This window comes from Betta splendens, chromosome 16 (assembly GCF_900634795.4).
Source record: "Betta splendens chromosome 16, fBetSpl5.4, whole genome shotgun sequence".
Lineage (NCBI taxonomy): Eukaryota > Metazoa > Chordata > Actinopteri > Anabantiformes > Osphronemidae > Betta > Betta splendens.
Window position 1 is genome coordinate 14,861,313 of NC_040896.2, and position 15,301 is coordinate 14,876,613.

A 15,301-nucleotide genomic window follows, 5' to 3' on the forward strand; every position below is an offset into this window, starting at 1 on the left:
GGTAACGGCTCGAGCCCGCTGCTCCTCGAGCCGCGCGACACCGGCGACCCGCCGCGGTGAGTGCGTCGAGCGTGGACGTTGGTGAAAAAGTTTACTTCCACAGACGGACAAAGCTGGGCTTCTACTGTAACGTGACGCGAGCAGCTGGCATCTTTGCGCGCTTTCGGGCTGTTTCCTGCGTGTTATTTTCGCACCTTCATTATCTGCGGGAACAGTCGCGGCTTGAGGTGTGTGTAAGTTCAGCGTGTGTTCTATACTGTGTTGATCTTTAGCCCTATCCATCAGTATTATTGGTTAATAATGGGGGGGTCTGGACAGTAACAGATGACTTTGCATACTGTTCACAGCGCCTTAAGGCTTAAGCCACATTCCCCTGACGATCAGTAAGTGTTGCTCAGGGATGTCAGAGGTGACGCGGGTTCGACATATCTTTACGCGTCTTTGCAGCTTGTGTTGCTTTTTGTTTCCTTAAGGGAGCCGATGAGAAAGACTTGACCAGTGTGACTTGGACGGGTCTGCTGATAGCGCAGTTAAGGAAACAAAGAAGAAGAGTTGCCTCCATCAGAATAAAAGTAAACCTGGGACGTCCTCAAACTGGCTGCTGCGCTTTAGATTGGCTGGTGCAACGGTACAGTCCTGCTGTATGTACAGTACAGTCATTCTTCTGTGTGTGTGTGTGTGTGTGTGTGTGTGTGTGTGTGTGTGTGTTGCAGGTAATATTTTTGCACACACACAAACACACACGGGGCGAGAGAGGAAGAGAGAGAGAGAGAAAGGGGCAGGCGAGTACAGGATACGCGTCTCCAAGACGGCTGCCGCTGTCACACTCACTCATATCCTCATTTTACTCTTGGCCTGATGCTAGTCATCCACAAACTTTTGTGCTGGAAATAACTGCTCAGTTGTCAGACTCATTTAGAGACAGTGGATTGCTCACTGGTATGTGTGGAGCCAACTAAGGTATTGTGAGTGTTTTTATTTAATTTTCTAATCTTAATTTCATCATTAGTCTCCTTGTCACTTTGCGTGCGCCTCAGAAGCGTAGCAGACAGGGACATGTGCATCAGCCTCATTTAGATGAACAGCTACTGTGGAAATGGGAGAGTTGAGTAAACATTTCAATAAAAATATGTTCACCGTTCACTGAACCAGAGCGCAGATCACTTTTTCTAGAATTGAATGGCAATGAACAACAATTGACCTGGTTGCAGTTTCTAGGCCACAATAGATTCTAGTTATAGTATATCTAGTCTAGATAACACATTTGTGATTGTTATCGCTGGCGTTTTAGTCAGCAGTTTAAAGTGGTTAAACACAAGGCTGTTACCTCAGCAAGAATAGAAGGAAGACGCTGCGTGTGGTTCTGTTTACGCACATGTGCTTAAACCCTGTTTGTGTGTGCGCTGGCAGTTACGCAGGTTACGCTTGAAGGTGTGGAAAGGGTTCATCGCTCAAAACTGAACCTGGTAAACAAGATAGTAGATGTTCCGCGGCTGGTCAGACAGGTATCAGCTGCAGGGTTAATTCCGTCGGTGGAAAACTGGATTGGTGAAAATGGAAAGAAAACAAGATGCACTCACCCTGGTGCGGCGGTACGCGGCAGTCTGCGGCCTTCCTGTGGCTCTTCACTGCTTAAAGCTTATATTTGCTGTATGTATGTGAAGCTGGCTGCTGTTGTATGTTGCAAATTGGGTCTGGTGTTATATCAATCGCTTTGCAAATGTACAAGAATATATTACCCAGTTAGCAAAATAATACAGTCATCAGGAGCCATTTTGATACAGAGGCAGTGGACTGGGGTTGGTAAATATTTGCAAATTGGATCAGCTTATTATTTCACCCAAAGCAACTGAAAAGCAAATTGGATAAAGAAGGGGTTTTTATTTGCAGCTTTTTAGGCTGTTTGCGTTTGCCGCAGCTATTGAACAGCCCACGCGTCAGTCCCTCTCCAATCAGCCTCAGCTATGTGATTAACATCATAGCCTATTATAGTCCACCAAAATAATTTTTAATGCTGTTCAGCTAATTTGGCGTGAGGACAGGCTTGCGGACTAGACGGTGGACGTTTTTCTCGCTGCATTAATAGATGAGACAGTTTATGGCCTCGGTCCTGATGCCTTTGTACAATTAAACAGCCAAAGAAAAGATGTTGAGGAGATGTCTTCATTCCTCAATTCTTTTTATCAATGATTGTAATTTGATTCAATATGGTCAACTTAATCAGTTAAATAGCATCAGTGCCCACTGTAGAAAGCGGTAAATTGGTAAGTATAAACGGTGTAGCGTGAGTGCTTACGGTATTTAGGGTGTACACCAACAATGTAGGCCACCACCGTTTTTTCAAATGGTCATCAACTGCAGAGGAAACACACACACAATGTGCATGGCTAACAATGAAGAACCGCCTACAATATAACATTTGGCACAAAGGTCAGTAGCAGCGTTCCCTCTGTGCACAGTATTAAAGCATGAATGACCACTAGTTCCTGATCCCAAGCCATTCACAGTGACTTCACCCAACCAACAAGGCTTCAGCCAGGTCCTTAAGTGGAAGAGAGGTCATTCCTGTGTAAAAATATCACCATTCATATTGTGTTGGACACAGCTGGGGCTTTGTTCGTCGGGGCTAAAGACATCTGTGTTTTGCATCTAAGCGGTGCTAATGGCTGAGCGGAGGTGTGGTTTGTTCGTGCCTTGTGCCATGAGGAAGTTGTGAGATTTTTTACCCCACAAACAATACACACGGACGGAGTCCCACATGAGCCCACAGGAAATTTCTGTTTATGGATTCACTTTTTGTTATAGCGATCGCTACACCGAGATTATTACAAGAAGCAATTACATGCATGTGATCCCGTTTAGGCCTCCTAGGACAAATGAACATGTTTTGGTTGCCCTACACCTGACACGGCACCTGGGCCCTTGGAAAAGGACGGGAAAATGGTGAATAGACACGCGTTGCCAACAGTCAGTGACAAAACCTGTTTTTGTTTTGCTGAGCTCTACGGGAAACAAGGCCTGTAGTCCCTGACCTCTTGCCACCTTCAGATTACAATCTAGATTAACCTGGGTACAGAACACCTAAACATCTAAGAGTGCTGGGACGGGTCGGCTAGGAATTTGTAGTTTCCACTGACTAGCAGTACGTGATCCTGAAACTCAAAGTGAGAGACAGTATCCAATAATAGACAGCACTGCTGCTTTCCATCACACCCTGTCTCTAAACCGAAACACCGCGATTCTGCGCACATCAATCACTGAATATTAAAAGCAGATATTTTTAACTTGGTTTCTCTCCCCCTGCAGCATTTGAAGATGATGCGATCGCTGTTCCTGTGTATGCTGCTGCTGCGAGCTGGTATGTTCTCATCTCTGTGACGCTTTCAGGTGATAAACATCTAATCAGGGTCTATGCATCCTTGTGCCTACATGTTTTTCTCTCCTACCTACCCTCCCTCCTATGTGTGTGGTGTGCATCAGGATTAATATATGCATCCACTTTCTGATTATACAACCACCTAGGAGAGAAGCTGCTACGTAAAAAGTTTTGGCTCACATAACAGAGACATTAGAACAAATGCGTGCAAGGCAAAATCAGCCCAGTACTTCTCATTTTCTTTGCTTTCTGAGTATACCACATACAGTAACATAAAACATTTGCAGATCTAAATAGTTAATCATATAGTAAATTAATAATAATTTGTATTAACCTTTCAAACAGGCTGTTGTGAGTGCATTCTAAGTGTAGTTTCTTTTGCAGTGGTCTCTGAAGAGGGAGAAGGCTCGGGCTGTGATGGTACGTAATACATCTTTTGTGTAAAATAAAGAAAAATGACTCCATTAAGCATTTACTTATCTGTACGTGGTGTGTTTACAGCAGGTTCTTGCTCAAGGTTGTTTTAGAGCCAAACTATCTGTCTTGCACTTCTTTGAATTGTTTATTTAATTCAATTTACATCTAGATACAAAGCAACAAAGTATTTATTTGGTACATTGTTCTGGAGAAGCGTTACATTCTCTGCTCCTCAGCTTGTTTCTACACGTCTCTCTTTGCACTATTTCAGCTTAGTGGGTCTTTTAGGTGATTAGCTGTTAAGGGTCATAGCACACATGGTGTTGAACTAGTGATTTTCACATCAAAGGGAATGCCTTAAAAACAAGTGGTTTAGGCTCATACCTCAGTCAAAAAAAACACCCTTCTGAGTTTGTTTTTACTGCACCACACAATCTGCATAGTTTTGTGTGATGCCTCTTCTAAATAACACTTCCATTTCTTTCTTAATAGTTTCCCTTCCTCATTTTAAGTGTTGCTATTTATAGTCAATCTTGTTTACAGTTTTTATCCTTTCGATTCCACACTGTACATGACGTTAGCTTTCTGTGTACTCTAATGCTGATTGTTTGTTAGTGTTGGTTGACATTTTAGCCCTAAACTGACTTCTATTAGTGATTTAGTCAATAGTGATGTCAAAGATCAAAGTGTTGTTCATATGATGACAGCAGAAGGACTCCCACACAGATATAGTTTGCCCAAATGCCCACACTAGAGGAACACAACCTTCTTTAACACAAGCACGTGATTTCTTCTTTCTTTATAGGTAGAATCGATGACGATGAAGATGCAGAATGTGGTGAGTTTTGTTACTTGAGTTTCCCTGAGTGATACTGTAGGAGAGCAGTACTCCTGAGTCAAACACACTGTAACGTAGTTGTGACGTTATGGGCCTCTGTGATTATTTCTAATCAGTCAGCATTGGGTGTAGTCTTCTTTGGCCCAGTGAGACGTGTGGGGGTCTGTGGTCCTGTCCTTACAGCCATTAAGTCCTGAATGAAATCAATTAGCTCCTTGGAGGGGCCCTGTGGGCTCTGCCAAAAGGCCAGTGAATACGTGGCCTTTCTGCTGCTCAGCTAATCAACATTGGCATTCCCATTCTTCCACCATGCCTCTCTTCATCACTCCTCATCTTCTCTTTGCTGGACGGGCACGTGATAGAATTACGTACAGATGCGTTTAGAACAAGACTGTCTGCTCTCAGTGAAAACAGCTTTTACAGATATGAGTATTGTGAAAGCTCAGCCCTGTCTCTCTATGGACACAGTCATATCCTCAAGTGTATTTTAGATGTCAATGAAGTCAGTGTAAAACTGTCACCTGGGTAACTTCATTGTAAAGGGGTGTTACATTAGAAATAACTTGTGTTAAATGCGCTCCTCTTTGTTCATTTACAGTAACTAAAAGTGTTCAATCCAAGAATCATCAGGATTCATTATTTGTAGATAAAGCTAAAGGCGAAGATGAGAGAGGTAAGAATTATTATACTATATGCACATACAGTAGTCATATGCTACCTCAATACAAATTGACACAGTATACAAGAAATATATAATTGCTTAAAATAAAAGCAAACTTTATGTTTTGTCTTTTAGAGGAGAATTATACCATGATTATCATAATTGTGGCTGCAGTCGTGATGGTTCTGTCAGTGGCTGCTGTAGTCAGTAAGTGTTCCGTGTTTTGCTCAGGCACAATTAAATGTGAAATAACACCTTCCATTCTCAAAGTTGACAAATGCAAGTGCCTGGCTGCACTCCCCAGAATCCCTGTGTGCCTTCTAAAGCTGTTAATATCTAAGTAGATTTCATTTCTCCTCTCTTGCAGTTATACTGTTGGTGAGGCGTCACATGCAGAGTCGCCAGCCGGGGTAAGATACAACGTCCTTCTTCTTTTTTCCTCTTAAATTTCATTTTTGCACACTTGTCACACTCAAAAAGAGCAGCAGTTACTGTCCTTCCACAGTCACATAGTCTGCTACTGCTGTACTAAGAAAGACATGTTCCACTTGGTCAGCTTGGAAGTGACTGAACCCGTCTAGTGGGTAACAGCTTTTCTGCTGTTTTGCCAGTTTGTTCTGCTTCATGCTACTTGTCAGCATCAAAACCAGAGAAAAACACAGCCAGCATCCACCCATCTGAGCCCGCCTAGACTTGTACAGCAATTACTAATAAAACCCTAGGCCACCAGAGAACACTCCCCACCTCTAGCCCTTTCCATCTTAGCCACCAAACAATAGCCTTAAGGCAGTGCCCCTGGGTCTGTGACCGAGTCGGACAGGACCTAACTTGTAAAGCTTAGCTCAGAACTGAGTAGATGAGTGTACTCCAGAATAAAACACAAACTTGGCCTCATGACAACAATGCGTCAACAGCAATAAGATGGCAGAACAGCCTAAACCAGTTATACAAAGAGACAACCTCACTTTGCACTTTGTTTTTCTTGCCCTTTTTGTTTTTTTTACCACTGTGAGCTTCTGCAGAGACCTCAGTTGCTATTTAGTTATGGGGTGAAGTAATGCATGACCTACAAGACGGATCAGGGAGGTTGCAGAGTTCAAATTAGCCTCCACAGATGTTGTAGCAGGAGAACTACCATTGTGGGTTAAATTCCTGCATAGGATTACTGCGTGCCTCCTGGGGCTGCAGTCAGATCTGCCTGTGTTTGGTGCTGACTGATCGCTTTGCTGAAAAGAGGCTTAATCACACAGCAACCTCTGGTTGTTGGATCAACAGTGCCTTGCCAGGTTCATAAGTCCCACCTGGGGATGAGCTATGTTTTGAGGTGATGCAGTCACCGTGCACCTGTCAGAGCCCTGCAGCATGAGGCAGTCGTGCTGCTTCCTGAATTTCGACATGCAGCGGTGTTTCTTGCATGTGTCTGCTAACAAACTGGGAAACAGCCGAAAATATCCTAAAGATGACATACTTTTTACCTTTTACCCTGTTTCACCTGCTCTCTCTCTCTCTCCCCCTGCCTCCTGTTCTCACTCTCTCCTCAGGGTGTACACTGTGCCAACAGAGCAGGACCAGAAAGTGGCCGTCTAAGTCCTGGAGCCGTGGCAGTTGTGTAGCACACAGGCGAGAGAGGAGCAGTACGCTGGGCTTTGTCTGCTCCACTCTTGGTCTCAGGGCAATTAACTGTCTTTACGCAAAAGCCTGCATCCAACCGCTCAGTTCACACGGCCTCCTATCTGAACCTATTCATTATACTTTGTTGTTTTAACTGTTGTGTACTTGCAGTACAGGTTTGTTCTCCACACACACGGTTTACCCTGGGACTCTTGGAACACATTCAACGTTTCTAATTAAGTTCTATTTGAGGAATATCCAAATCAAAGCCAGCGCATACGACTTAAAGCTTCTTTTGTTAAAATGGCTAATTTAGCACAGCCATGGCTCCTCCCTTTTTATACCCCAAACCCAGAAATTATACCCAGTGCCTTTGCAGTGAAACTGTATTTGCCTTTGATTTACTGCCTGTGGAACAGACTTGTCAGTGTGAAATGGTGATTGAGTGAGACAAAACCTGCTAATCCCCACTAAGACATCCCAGTGCTGTCTTCATCCTCCCGTTCACTTGTCTGACATATTCTGTTTTTGGGCCCGTTAGGAGTGACAGGAGTGCAATAGAAAGGTAAAAACCTGTCGCCTGCTTCTTAACCTCAGTTAAAGTGCAACAAGTGGAAATAGCCAGTGTTAACACCTTCCTCGGAGAAGGCAAATTAATCTAACGCCATCAATGATGATGTTTTCCCGCCCCCTTCTCCCCTTGAAGGGCTTTCAGCTCAGTTCCATTCTCTGTAAATAGGTCTGTGAGTTGTGTATAGATGTAGACAAATGCCTCAAACACTGGCATAGAGAAGCTTGGTAGGAGGGGAAAATCTCACGAAGCAAATCAAGGACTGGGGCTGATTGGGAAAATACAAACAATGCCTTTGTTTCACTCACACTGAGCATGATGGCTTCTCTAGTTTCATTTAAATGGAAATCAATCAAAGCCCTATGAAGGAAAGCTTTTTGTTGAAAAACCCAGAGCACTGCTCAAATGATTTGCTTCACTGTTTTCAGAAAAAGGGGTCTTCCTCTGTTTAAAGGGAACGAGACACACAACGTGTGTTGTCATTTTTGGCATCACGTACAGAATCAGCATAAATATAGAACGCGTAGCACTGGATCTTCCCGTATGTTGCAGCCGCTGTTCCCAGCAGGGGCCGGTCTTGGATTAAATCCAGTCAATTTAGAGGAAAACCAGCAGTCGCACGTCTTGTCTGTGTGTGAAGTGACCGTTGGTTCACGGCAGGCGTTCCAGCTGATGAGCAGAATGACAGGCGTGAGGACTGTTTGTACTGTTTGTACTGTTCCCTCTCGCTCACTTTGTGATTGCTCAAAGGCGAACAGTAGCATTGCCCAATCAGTTCCTACATGTTTGTCAATATTTCAAATGTACGCATATTGTAGTAACACATTTCAAAACGTTTTTTGTATCTTTGCTTTCCTTTCTATTCCTATTTACTATTTCAAACAATTTACAATGCAACACCATCTGAATGTAGCAGTCTTCACAACGCTATCACCAAATATATAAAGGAAGCTGACTTAGTCTATATTAAAATAAAGAAAGGTGGTTTATAGTCAAGCCAGTGCTATGCATGTAATACAGATATCCTGTTACTTCTTCATGTAAATCTAATGTAACATATGTTATAGCAGTGTGACCTACACCCTATGTTCATGTCTTATGCAATTATTCAGGCTTATAATATAATATATACTAATATAATGTGTACTTTGACAAATTTATTGTGCCATGCATTGTGCCTTTTGTTAGTATGCTCATTCACTTTATTAAGACGTGTCTTCTGACCACTGTTCACTTTTATGTGGAAGGGTGTGGGGGGGGGTGAAAGTCGGTTATTTTCCAAAGGTTTTGTGTAAAATACTTGTATTTTAATATCACTGCAGCAGAACCAGTTTAACTGTGGCCCTAATCATCCTTTTGTAAATTGCATACAGATTAAATGATGAAATATTTGTGTCTATACACTGTATAGATATAAGTCGAAGTAGGCGACTGTGTATTGTAGATCAGTTGTGTTCGCATGTCTGCAGTCTTTGCTTTTGTTCTGATAGCAATCAGAGCAGTAAATGGGATGTATCGCTCCTGAGCTCTGTTTATGCTGACATTAAATCTGTTATAAAATGTACATGGTTTGTTCAGGTTTGTTGTTTTCATCATTTTGATGTCATATGGATGCAAAGATAATGCGCCAGTGGATCGTGTTTAATCTCTGGCTTTACTCACTTACAAGCATAGAGCCACTAAGAGGCTTAGACACCCCTTACTAAACATTTCCTTTTAGTTGAGATTGAAAGTGTGGGAAAAGGAAAGTGCGACCGCTTCACTGACAGAAAGTAAGCGTGAGATGGCAAAGACAAGCCGCTGTGGTGTTTTTCTTCATAACCTTTAATAATAATCCTAGGTATGAGACACTGCCTATGGCTGTGTTATCAATTAGAAGATAAAAAGGCCATTAGAAACAGGCCGGCTTCATGGATGAAGGTGTGTTTAAAATTCAAATCACTTTTATTATTTGGAGCGATAATCACTTTACTTTTTAGTAGAGTTTTATCAAGCAGAGACACAAACAGGAAGGTTGAGAGGCTGACGGTTGCACTGTTTCAGCGTGCGCATGATTCATGCTGGTGCTGTTTATTCAGGCTGTTTGTGTGACGCTGTCTCTAAGCAGCGTACAGTCAGTCCATCCGCGTTGCCGGGTGTCGGTCGAGTGTTTGTCTCCCGGTCGCCAGCTCGTGCTCCTTACGCTCGGGCCACCTGATACGACCTGTGGATGAAGCCCACACATACTGTAGCGTTTAAGGTGTTAAACCTTTGAGAGATCAGATCATTCATCAAACAGAAATGTGCCACACTAAGGAAAACACACATGCTTTGCATTTAATCTGTTATTGTTTCGCCCAAGTGAATCATAATCGTTTTAATCTATTAATCATCGCAAAGATTTTAGTCAGCGTTCCGTTGAGCTATTATATGTCTGACATGACTGATTGTTTTCCATATATCTTCCAGTAGGCTGTGATTTAAACTGCTTAACTCATTCAATTGCATTTTCCCCACAGCATGATATAAGCGCCGCCACCTTTCACGCACAGCAGACTGTAACTCAGTCCCTTGTGTCCGTCAGCTCTCATTCTCTCTCAGGATTACAGCTGTAAATACTTACTTTGATGACCTCCCCTGACACCTGCGTAGCCGGCAGACCTTTCCACCTACAGCAGAGAGAAGCAAAAGTATTGTACGGCTAAATATATGGTATGAGCAGAGCAGCGAGTGCTGAGCGTGAGTGACAGGCGTCAGACCACACCCGGTGCATGTAGGACTGCAAGGCTGCAGACTGTACCAGCATGCACCACCACAACAAGCCAGCAGGATCGGTGCTGTCACTGCACGGCAATGACGGCATACATGAAACATGCGGGGTATGCGGGGTCATACTTACAGCTGATAACCAGTATGCCCAGTATGAAGAGAAACGCCGCAATGGTCAGACCAGCCTGGCGCAGGGACTTATAATCTGGACAGAAGAAGCCACTCAGAAACTCCACCATAAACATGAGGTAACAGAAGTCAGACAGACGACGGGCTCCTCACCGTAGGTAAAACTGTGGTCCCACTTCGGATCTGCAGGAAGTGGAGGCAGAAGGAAAGGCAGTGAATGAAGTCGGAAAGAGGAAGCTCACGGGGGAACAGTCGGAGATGGCACCAGATCTGCCGGCCCTCTCGACACGCTGCTGATGATGTATCAAACGCTTATCTATCATGAAGCGGCGCCGCGCGAGGACATAAATACCTAATCTCCTCCTGCATAAGGTCCTATCGGGCATTAATCTGCTGGCGAGGAGAGGAAGCGAGGGGCTCTGTTCTCGCACTCCGCCACATGCTTTGTTTGGGAGACGGGGAACCGTGGCTCTGGCAATCTGCCACCAGATAATGATAAAACCGCAGCGCCTGTGGCAGTTAAGGTAAGAACGGAATAGGAATTTTCTAGTTACCCCAGGCAACAGATTGATAGGTGGTTTTCACTTTTGCTGATGGGGAGGACGACGCCGTGAATGCTGAAAGAAACAGTAAAGATAGGAAAATCATTATATTCTTTGTGACCCCTTTTCCCTGTGTTTAATATTTAGAAAGTACAAAACGTATAATACAGTACTTTCTAATGCAAAAGCATAATTTCATATATTGGAACATATTTTGACTGGACATATCGACTCCTTATCTTAGTCAAACCAGTCCATATGTAATTACTTCTCATTAAATTCCAGGTACATTTCTGCGTTGAACTCCACTTTTAATTGAATTTCTGAATATTTCACTTGGGCGACTCTCAGAGGAAATTGAAGCTGACACTTTTTAAAAGCATATCAGCACTCTTTTTGTCTCACCTACTCTACGAGAGACCCCCCCCCCACACACACACACACACCCAGTGTAGTTAAATGCAGCAGACACACTGCTGTATTTCAACAAGGACAGGAAGTTTAGCGCTTTCTAATTAGCTTCTAATTAGTTTCAAATCTTTACACGTGATTGATGGGGAGGCTTTTCTATAAGCCTTTGCTTTCTATAACAAAAGCTCAGTCGGTGTGAGGGCACGGGGGCGTTCGGGCGTGTGGGGAACGCACCGAGAAGTGGATTTGGGCTTCGTCGATGGCGGTTTTGAATTGAAAACCACACAAATAACATGATTAATGGTTTTGTCTAGATGCAGCACTAACAACACGCACCTGTGTCAGTCTGCACTCGTGACGTAGCCGTGGTGACGACCAGGTTGGTGCTGATGCCTTCACTGTGCTGTTGTGTGGTTTCCTGGGAGGAGCCAGTTTGTCTGGTGCCGGAGGTTTCCACTCCGCTTCCTGTTGCATCTATGAAACAAGTGATTTAAGGTGAACCGAGTTATTATAAAAAGGTTAGACAATATAAGATTAGTTAGACTGATGTGGACACATCACTGCTTGAAACTGCATTATAGTGTGTAGTAAATCATGTGTTATGTATTTATATGCTGCTATTAGGCTGTTCTTACTCTTTAGCATAACCTACTTTGAAGAATAATGTTATATTAAGGGCTTTAAATGATATTATTAAAATATATTGCACTGTAAATTGACAATTATTTTGACTGCACATTTGTTACTCAAACATACTGTATCACATTATGGGCATTAACTGTGAAAACTCAGATGAGCCGTGTGCTCTACTGTACCTCTGGGGGCTGGAGCAGTGGGAGCGTCAGGTTCCGTGTGGTTTGTGGGTTTGGGACTTTGAGCCTCTGACACTGTGGGGGCAGCAGCAGACACATTTCAGTCACCTACAGGTCACATGGCCTCAGCACAATGCACTTCACAGGGAGAACAGAGAAGCTGCTTGTTTCGCCCACCAACAATGCTGAGATGCATTTCTGTGATGCAGACTGCGTCACAGTAACGGGCCTGAGACCGAACGAAACCTCAGGCTACAGTAGATTGATGGACGGATTGTTGTGCGCCGCCACAGGACAGTGAGGCCATTGTCTGCGTACTCACTCAGCACCTCCCAATTAGTGCTGTAGCTACAAAACCTCTACTTTGGAGGGATAAAGCGGTGATTCCTGCTAAAATGAAGCCTGGAGGGGCTGCTGGGTGCACAGACGCTGGCTCGCTTTCATCTGTCACACAGAACGTGAGCAGATGAAAACACATGTTGATTTATTTTCCCTCTTGATAATAGACACATGTAAGTGTCGACAAGCTCATGCCTTAGACCGGTCGTTCTTTAATTACAGCTTTCCTAACGTTCACCATGTGTCACATTCACACATCAGCATATATTAAGTACTGCATTGTCACTCTCAAGTAGCTTAATGTAATTCACTAAGAACTACTAGTTATGGAAATTCAACCAGACCCTCAGCTTTTATGAAGTCATACATCTACATGTTTTCCTGTTCTGCATCCATTAAGACCATTTGTGCTGAAGCTGCTTCTGCCTCAGGTTCATGTAAGTGAATAAGAAACATCTGCATCTGCAGATACTGTATCTACAACCACAAGGATCAATAAAGTGACAACTCATTGAATGTTTCTTTAAACAGCCACAGTTCATGACACCTGTCTGTGTGACCCACATGTTTGCTAATGCGTGTGCTAACACTGTTAGCACACCACCTGTTAGCGTGTAAATGTACTGAAGTTGGACACTCACCCCTCAAAGTGACAAACAGCAACACGGTCAAACAAACCTGAAATGAAAATCACCATCAGACAAAGACGAATGAGTGCAACTGGTCGTAAAGAAGCGCACGAGGCTCCAATGAACAACAGACGATCTGTGGTTATTGCAGGAGAGACGACGTCCAGACGACGTATGAGTCAATTAGCAAGCACACGTTTAATTAACTGTAATGATGTTAGAAATCTTTATTTAAGCAAAAGCCAAACGCTCAGCAGGTAAAATAAACACTGATGCACAGATGCGGGACAAACGCAGGAAGCTGCTGGTTGGAGTTGGCCTCCCATGACCGCGCCTCCCTCCTCTTCAAGCAAACAGCCAGCATCACCCACACGCCTCACGCAGCATGAAAGCAAACAGATTGTTACTTTGAATGTCAAACTTTTTAAGACGCACATATGTTAACTGTTCTTCTTCGTTTGTCAAAACTGAGTGACTGGGGTTAGACGCGGCGCGCGCAGTCCTCCCACGTGTCTGCGTTGAACTATTGATCAAACCCGGTGCAATTTTTTAAGTCTGCCGCTGTCACCAATTAAAAGAATGTGTCAAAACACACTCGTCTCAACATAATGGGAATCCTCCGCCGGTGAGCGGCACCTTTACGAATCTGTGGGACGAACACACACACACACACACACACACACACACACACACACACACACACACACACACACACACACACACACACACACACACACACACACACACACACACTTCTTCCTCCCCCTCACGTCGCTTTGGAGGAGGCGGCCGCAGACAAATCGCCGGTCACTGTGTGAGTCCACGGCGACGCAAAGAGGAACGGGCAGGTGAGGCCACACTCGCGGCGTCACGCGCGGAACCGCGGGCCCGGCGCCTCGCTCCGCGTCCACCCCCGGCACAGAATGAAGCGGGATCTTTGACTTTCTATTCTGGTGGCGGCTCGTCCTCGGGGGCTCGGGGCGGCGTGACAGGTGAGCGTCCGCCGCCGTCATGAGCTGTGACAGCTCAGATTAGCAGGTCACGCCAGTCTTCATTTCACTCCAGAGCATATGTCAGGATGAGGCCTGCTTCCCCGGGGGGGGGGGGTACCGGCGTCGCTCCCGTCCCCCGGCCCGGCCCGCCCGCCCGTTTGTCACATCCAGCTCTCTCACTCGCTCCCCGTCTGTCTGTTCATCCGTTTGCTTGTCATCCTCCATCAATCTCCTTTCACGTGGCCTCACTAAGCCTCCCTCTCAGCCCTGCGATGCTTCGTCATCCATCCAGGCCCCTGTGCTTACCTTGGCGTCCATCCTGCCAGTGCCGAGGTTCAGCCGCATCTCCAGAGCCTCCCCGCGTGTCAGTGTGACAGGCTCGTGGGCTAACTGCTAACCAACCACACCCATGTGCTCACCATCACCACTTCCTCATCTGATTGTCAGATCCCTCTCTCTCTCTCTCTCTCTCTCTCTCTCTCTCGCCCGCCCGCCCGCTCTTTCTGACATGGCTTCCTCCTTCACGTTCTTCGGCTTCCAGGGCGAACGCCGCCCTGTTTGTGTGTCATTGTGTGTGACTGTGACCCACCAGCGTTACTCAGTCCACAAACACAAACCTAGACTGTTCCAGCAGACAAAGCCTGCAATTCATCCACGCTGGCAGAGGACAGCGTTGGTTCAGTGTGGACCAGCTTGTCCTCACACAGCAGGACACGTTTCTGTGGTTATTACAGATCAATGAAATGCTATCCTACAGTTCATATCTTTACATCCTTTCTAATTTGTTCCTCTTTGCATTGCATCGCATAATGAAAAGGATTTAGAAAACATGTAGTGCTTTAATAATGACAAAAGGCCCAGTCTATTTCTGACTGTTTTCTGTTTCCCATCTTCTTAGAAACACTGTTGATGTGTATTTATTACGCTGCCTCGTTCCATCCACGTTGTGGGGAGCATTACTGACAACACGGGAGCAGAGTCAGTCAAATCATGTTCTAATTTGTGAAAAGCTGTGGTTGGTTTTGATTTGATTTGGAACTCCAGATAATGGGAACAATGACAGGGATGGCAGAAATGTGAGTTAAATTTTAGTTAGCACCCCACTGGCAGCACAAGCTGTTAATGTGATAAAGGAGCATTATTCAATCCCATGTTTGTTTTTAGTGGGAAAAAAGAGAGAAGGGAGGCAAAAAACAGGTAAAAACACACAGATCCATGGAAATTA

The 15,301-nt window shown here is 44.6% G+C and overlaps 2 protein-coding genes across 2 annotated transcripts; one reads left to right on the top strand and one right to left on the bottom strand.

Annotated features, from left to right (window-relative positions):
* The first annotated feature begins 62 nt into the window (after window positions 1-62).
* On the top strand, window positions 63-9,038 carry si:dkey-262k9.2 (uncharacterized). The gene is made up of 9 exons (XM_041067834.1): window positions 63-227; window positions 474-641; window positions 3,307-3,358; window positions 3,761-3,796; window positions 4,599-4,631; window positions 5,230-5,304; window positions 5,428-5,499; window positions 5,660-5,702; window positions 6,834-9,038. Exons 3-9 carry the CDS (start codon window positions 3,316-3,318, stop codon window positions 6,877-6,879), a joined length of 348 nt encoding a protein of 115 aa, XP_040923768.1. The 5' UTR covers window positions 63-227; window positions 474-641; window positions 3,307-3,315; the 3' UTR covers window positions 6,880-9,038.
* Window positions 9,039-9,280: 242 nt separating this feature from the next.
* fxyd5 (FXYD domain containing ion transport regulator 5) lies at window positions 9,281-14,555 on the bottom strand. The gene is made up of 9 exons (XM_041067831.2): window positions 14,383-14,555; window positions 13,097-13,133; window positions 12,120-12,191; window positions 11,641-11,778; window positions 10,906-10,968; window positions 10,505-10,534; window positions 10,353-10,427; window positions 10,077-10,122; window positions 9,281-9,677 (listed from the first exon to the last, which is right to left on the bottom strand). The coding sequence occupies exons 1-9, from the start codon at window positions 14,419-14,421 to the stop codon at window positions 9,653-9,655; spliced, it is 525 nt and encodes a 174-aa protein (XP_040923765.1). The 5' UTR covers window positions 14,422-14,555; the 3' UTR covers window positions 9,281-9,652.
* Window positions 14,556-15,301: the final 746 nt, after the last annotated feature.

Coding starts and splice junctions, on each gene's coding strand:
- si:dkey-262k9.2 (XM_041067834.1), top strand. CDS start 3,316: ATGATGCGATCGCTGTTCCTGTGTATGCTGCTGCTGCGAGCTG. Junction 4,632..5,229: donor CGATGAAGATGCAGAATGTG/GTGAGTTTTGTT, acceptor GTTCATTTACAG/TAACTAAAAGTGTTCAATCC. Junction 5,703..6,833: donor ATGCAGAGTCGCCAGCCGGG/GTAAGATACAAC, acceptor CTCTCTCCTCAG/GGTGTACACTGTGCCAACAG.
- fxyd5 (XM_041067831.2), bottom strand. CDS start 14,421: ATGCGGCTGAACCTCGGCACTGGCAGGATGGACGCCAAG. Junction 13,134..14,382: donor CTGGCAGGATGGACGCCAAG/GTAAGCACAGGG, acceptor TTTTCATTTCAG/GTTTGTTTGACCGTGTTGCT. Junction 10,969..11,640: donor ACGAGTGCAGACTGACACAG/GTGCGTGTTGTT, acceptor TGTTTCTTTCAG/CATTCACGGCGTCGTCCTCC.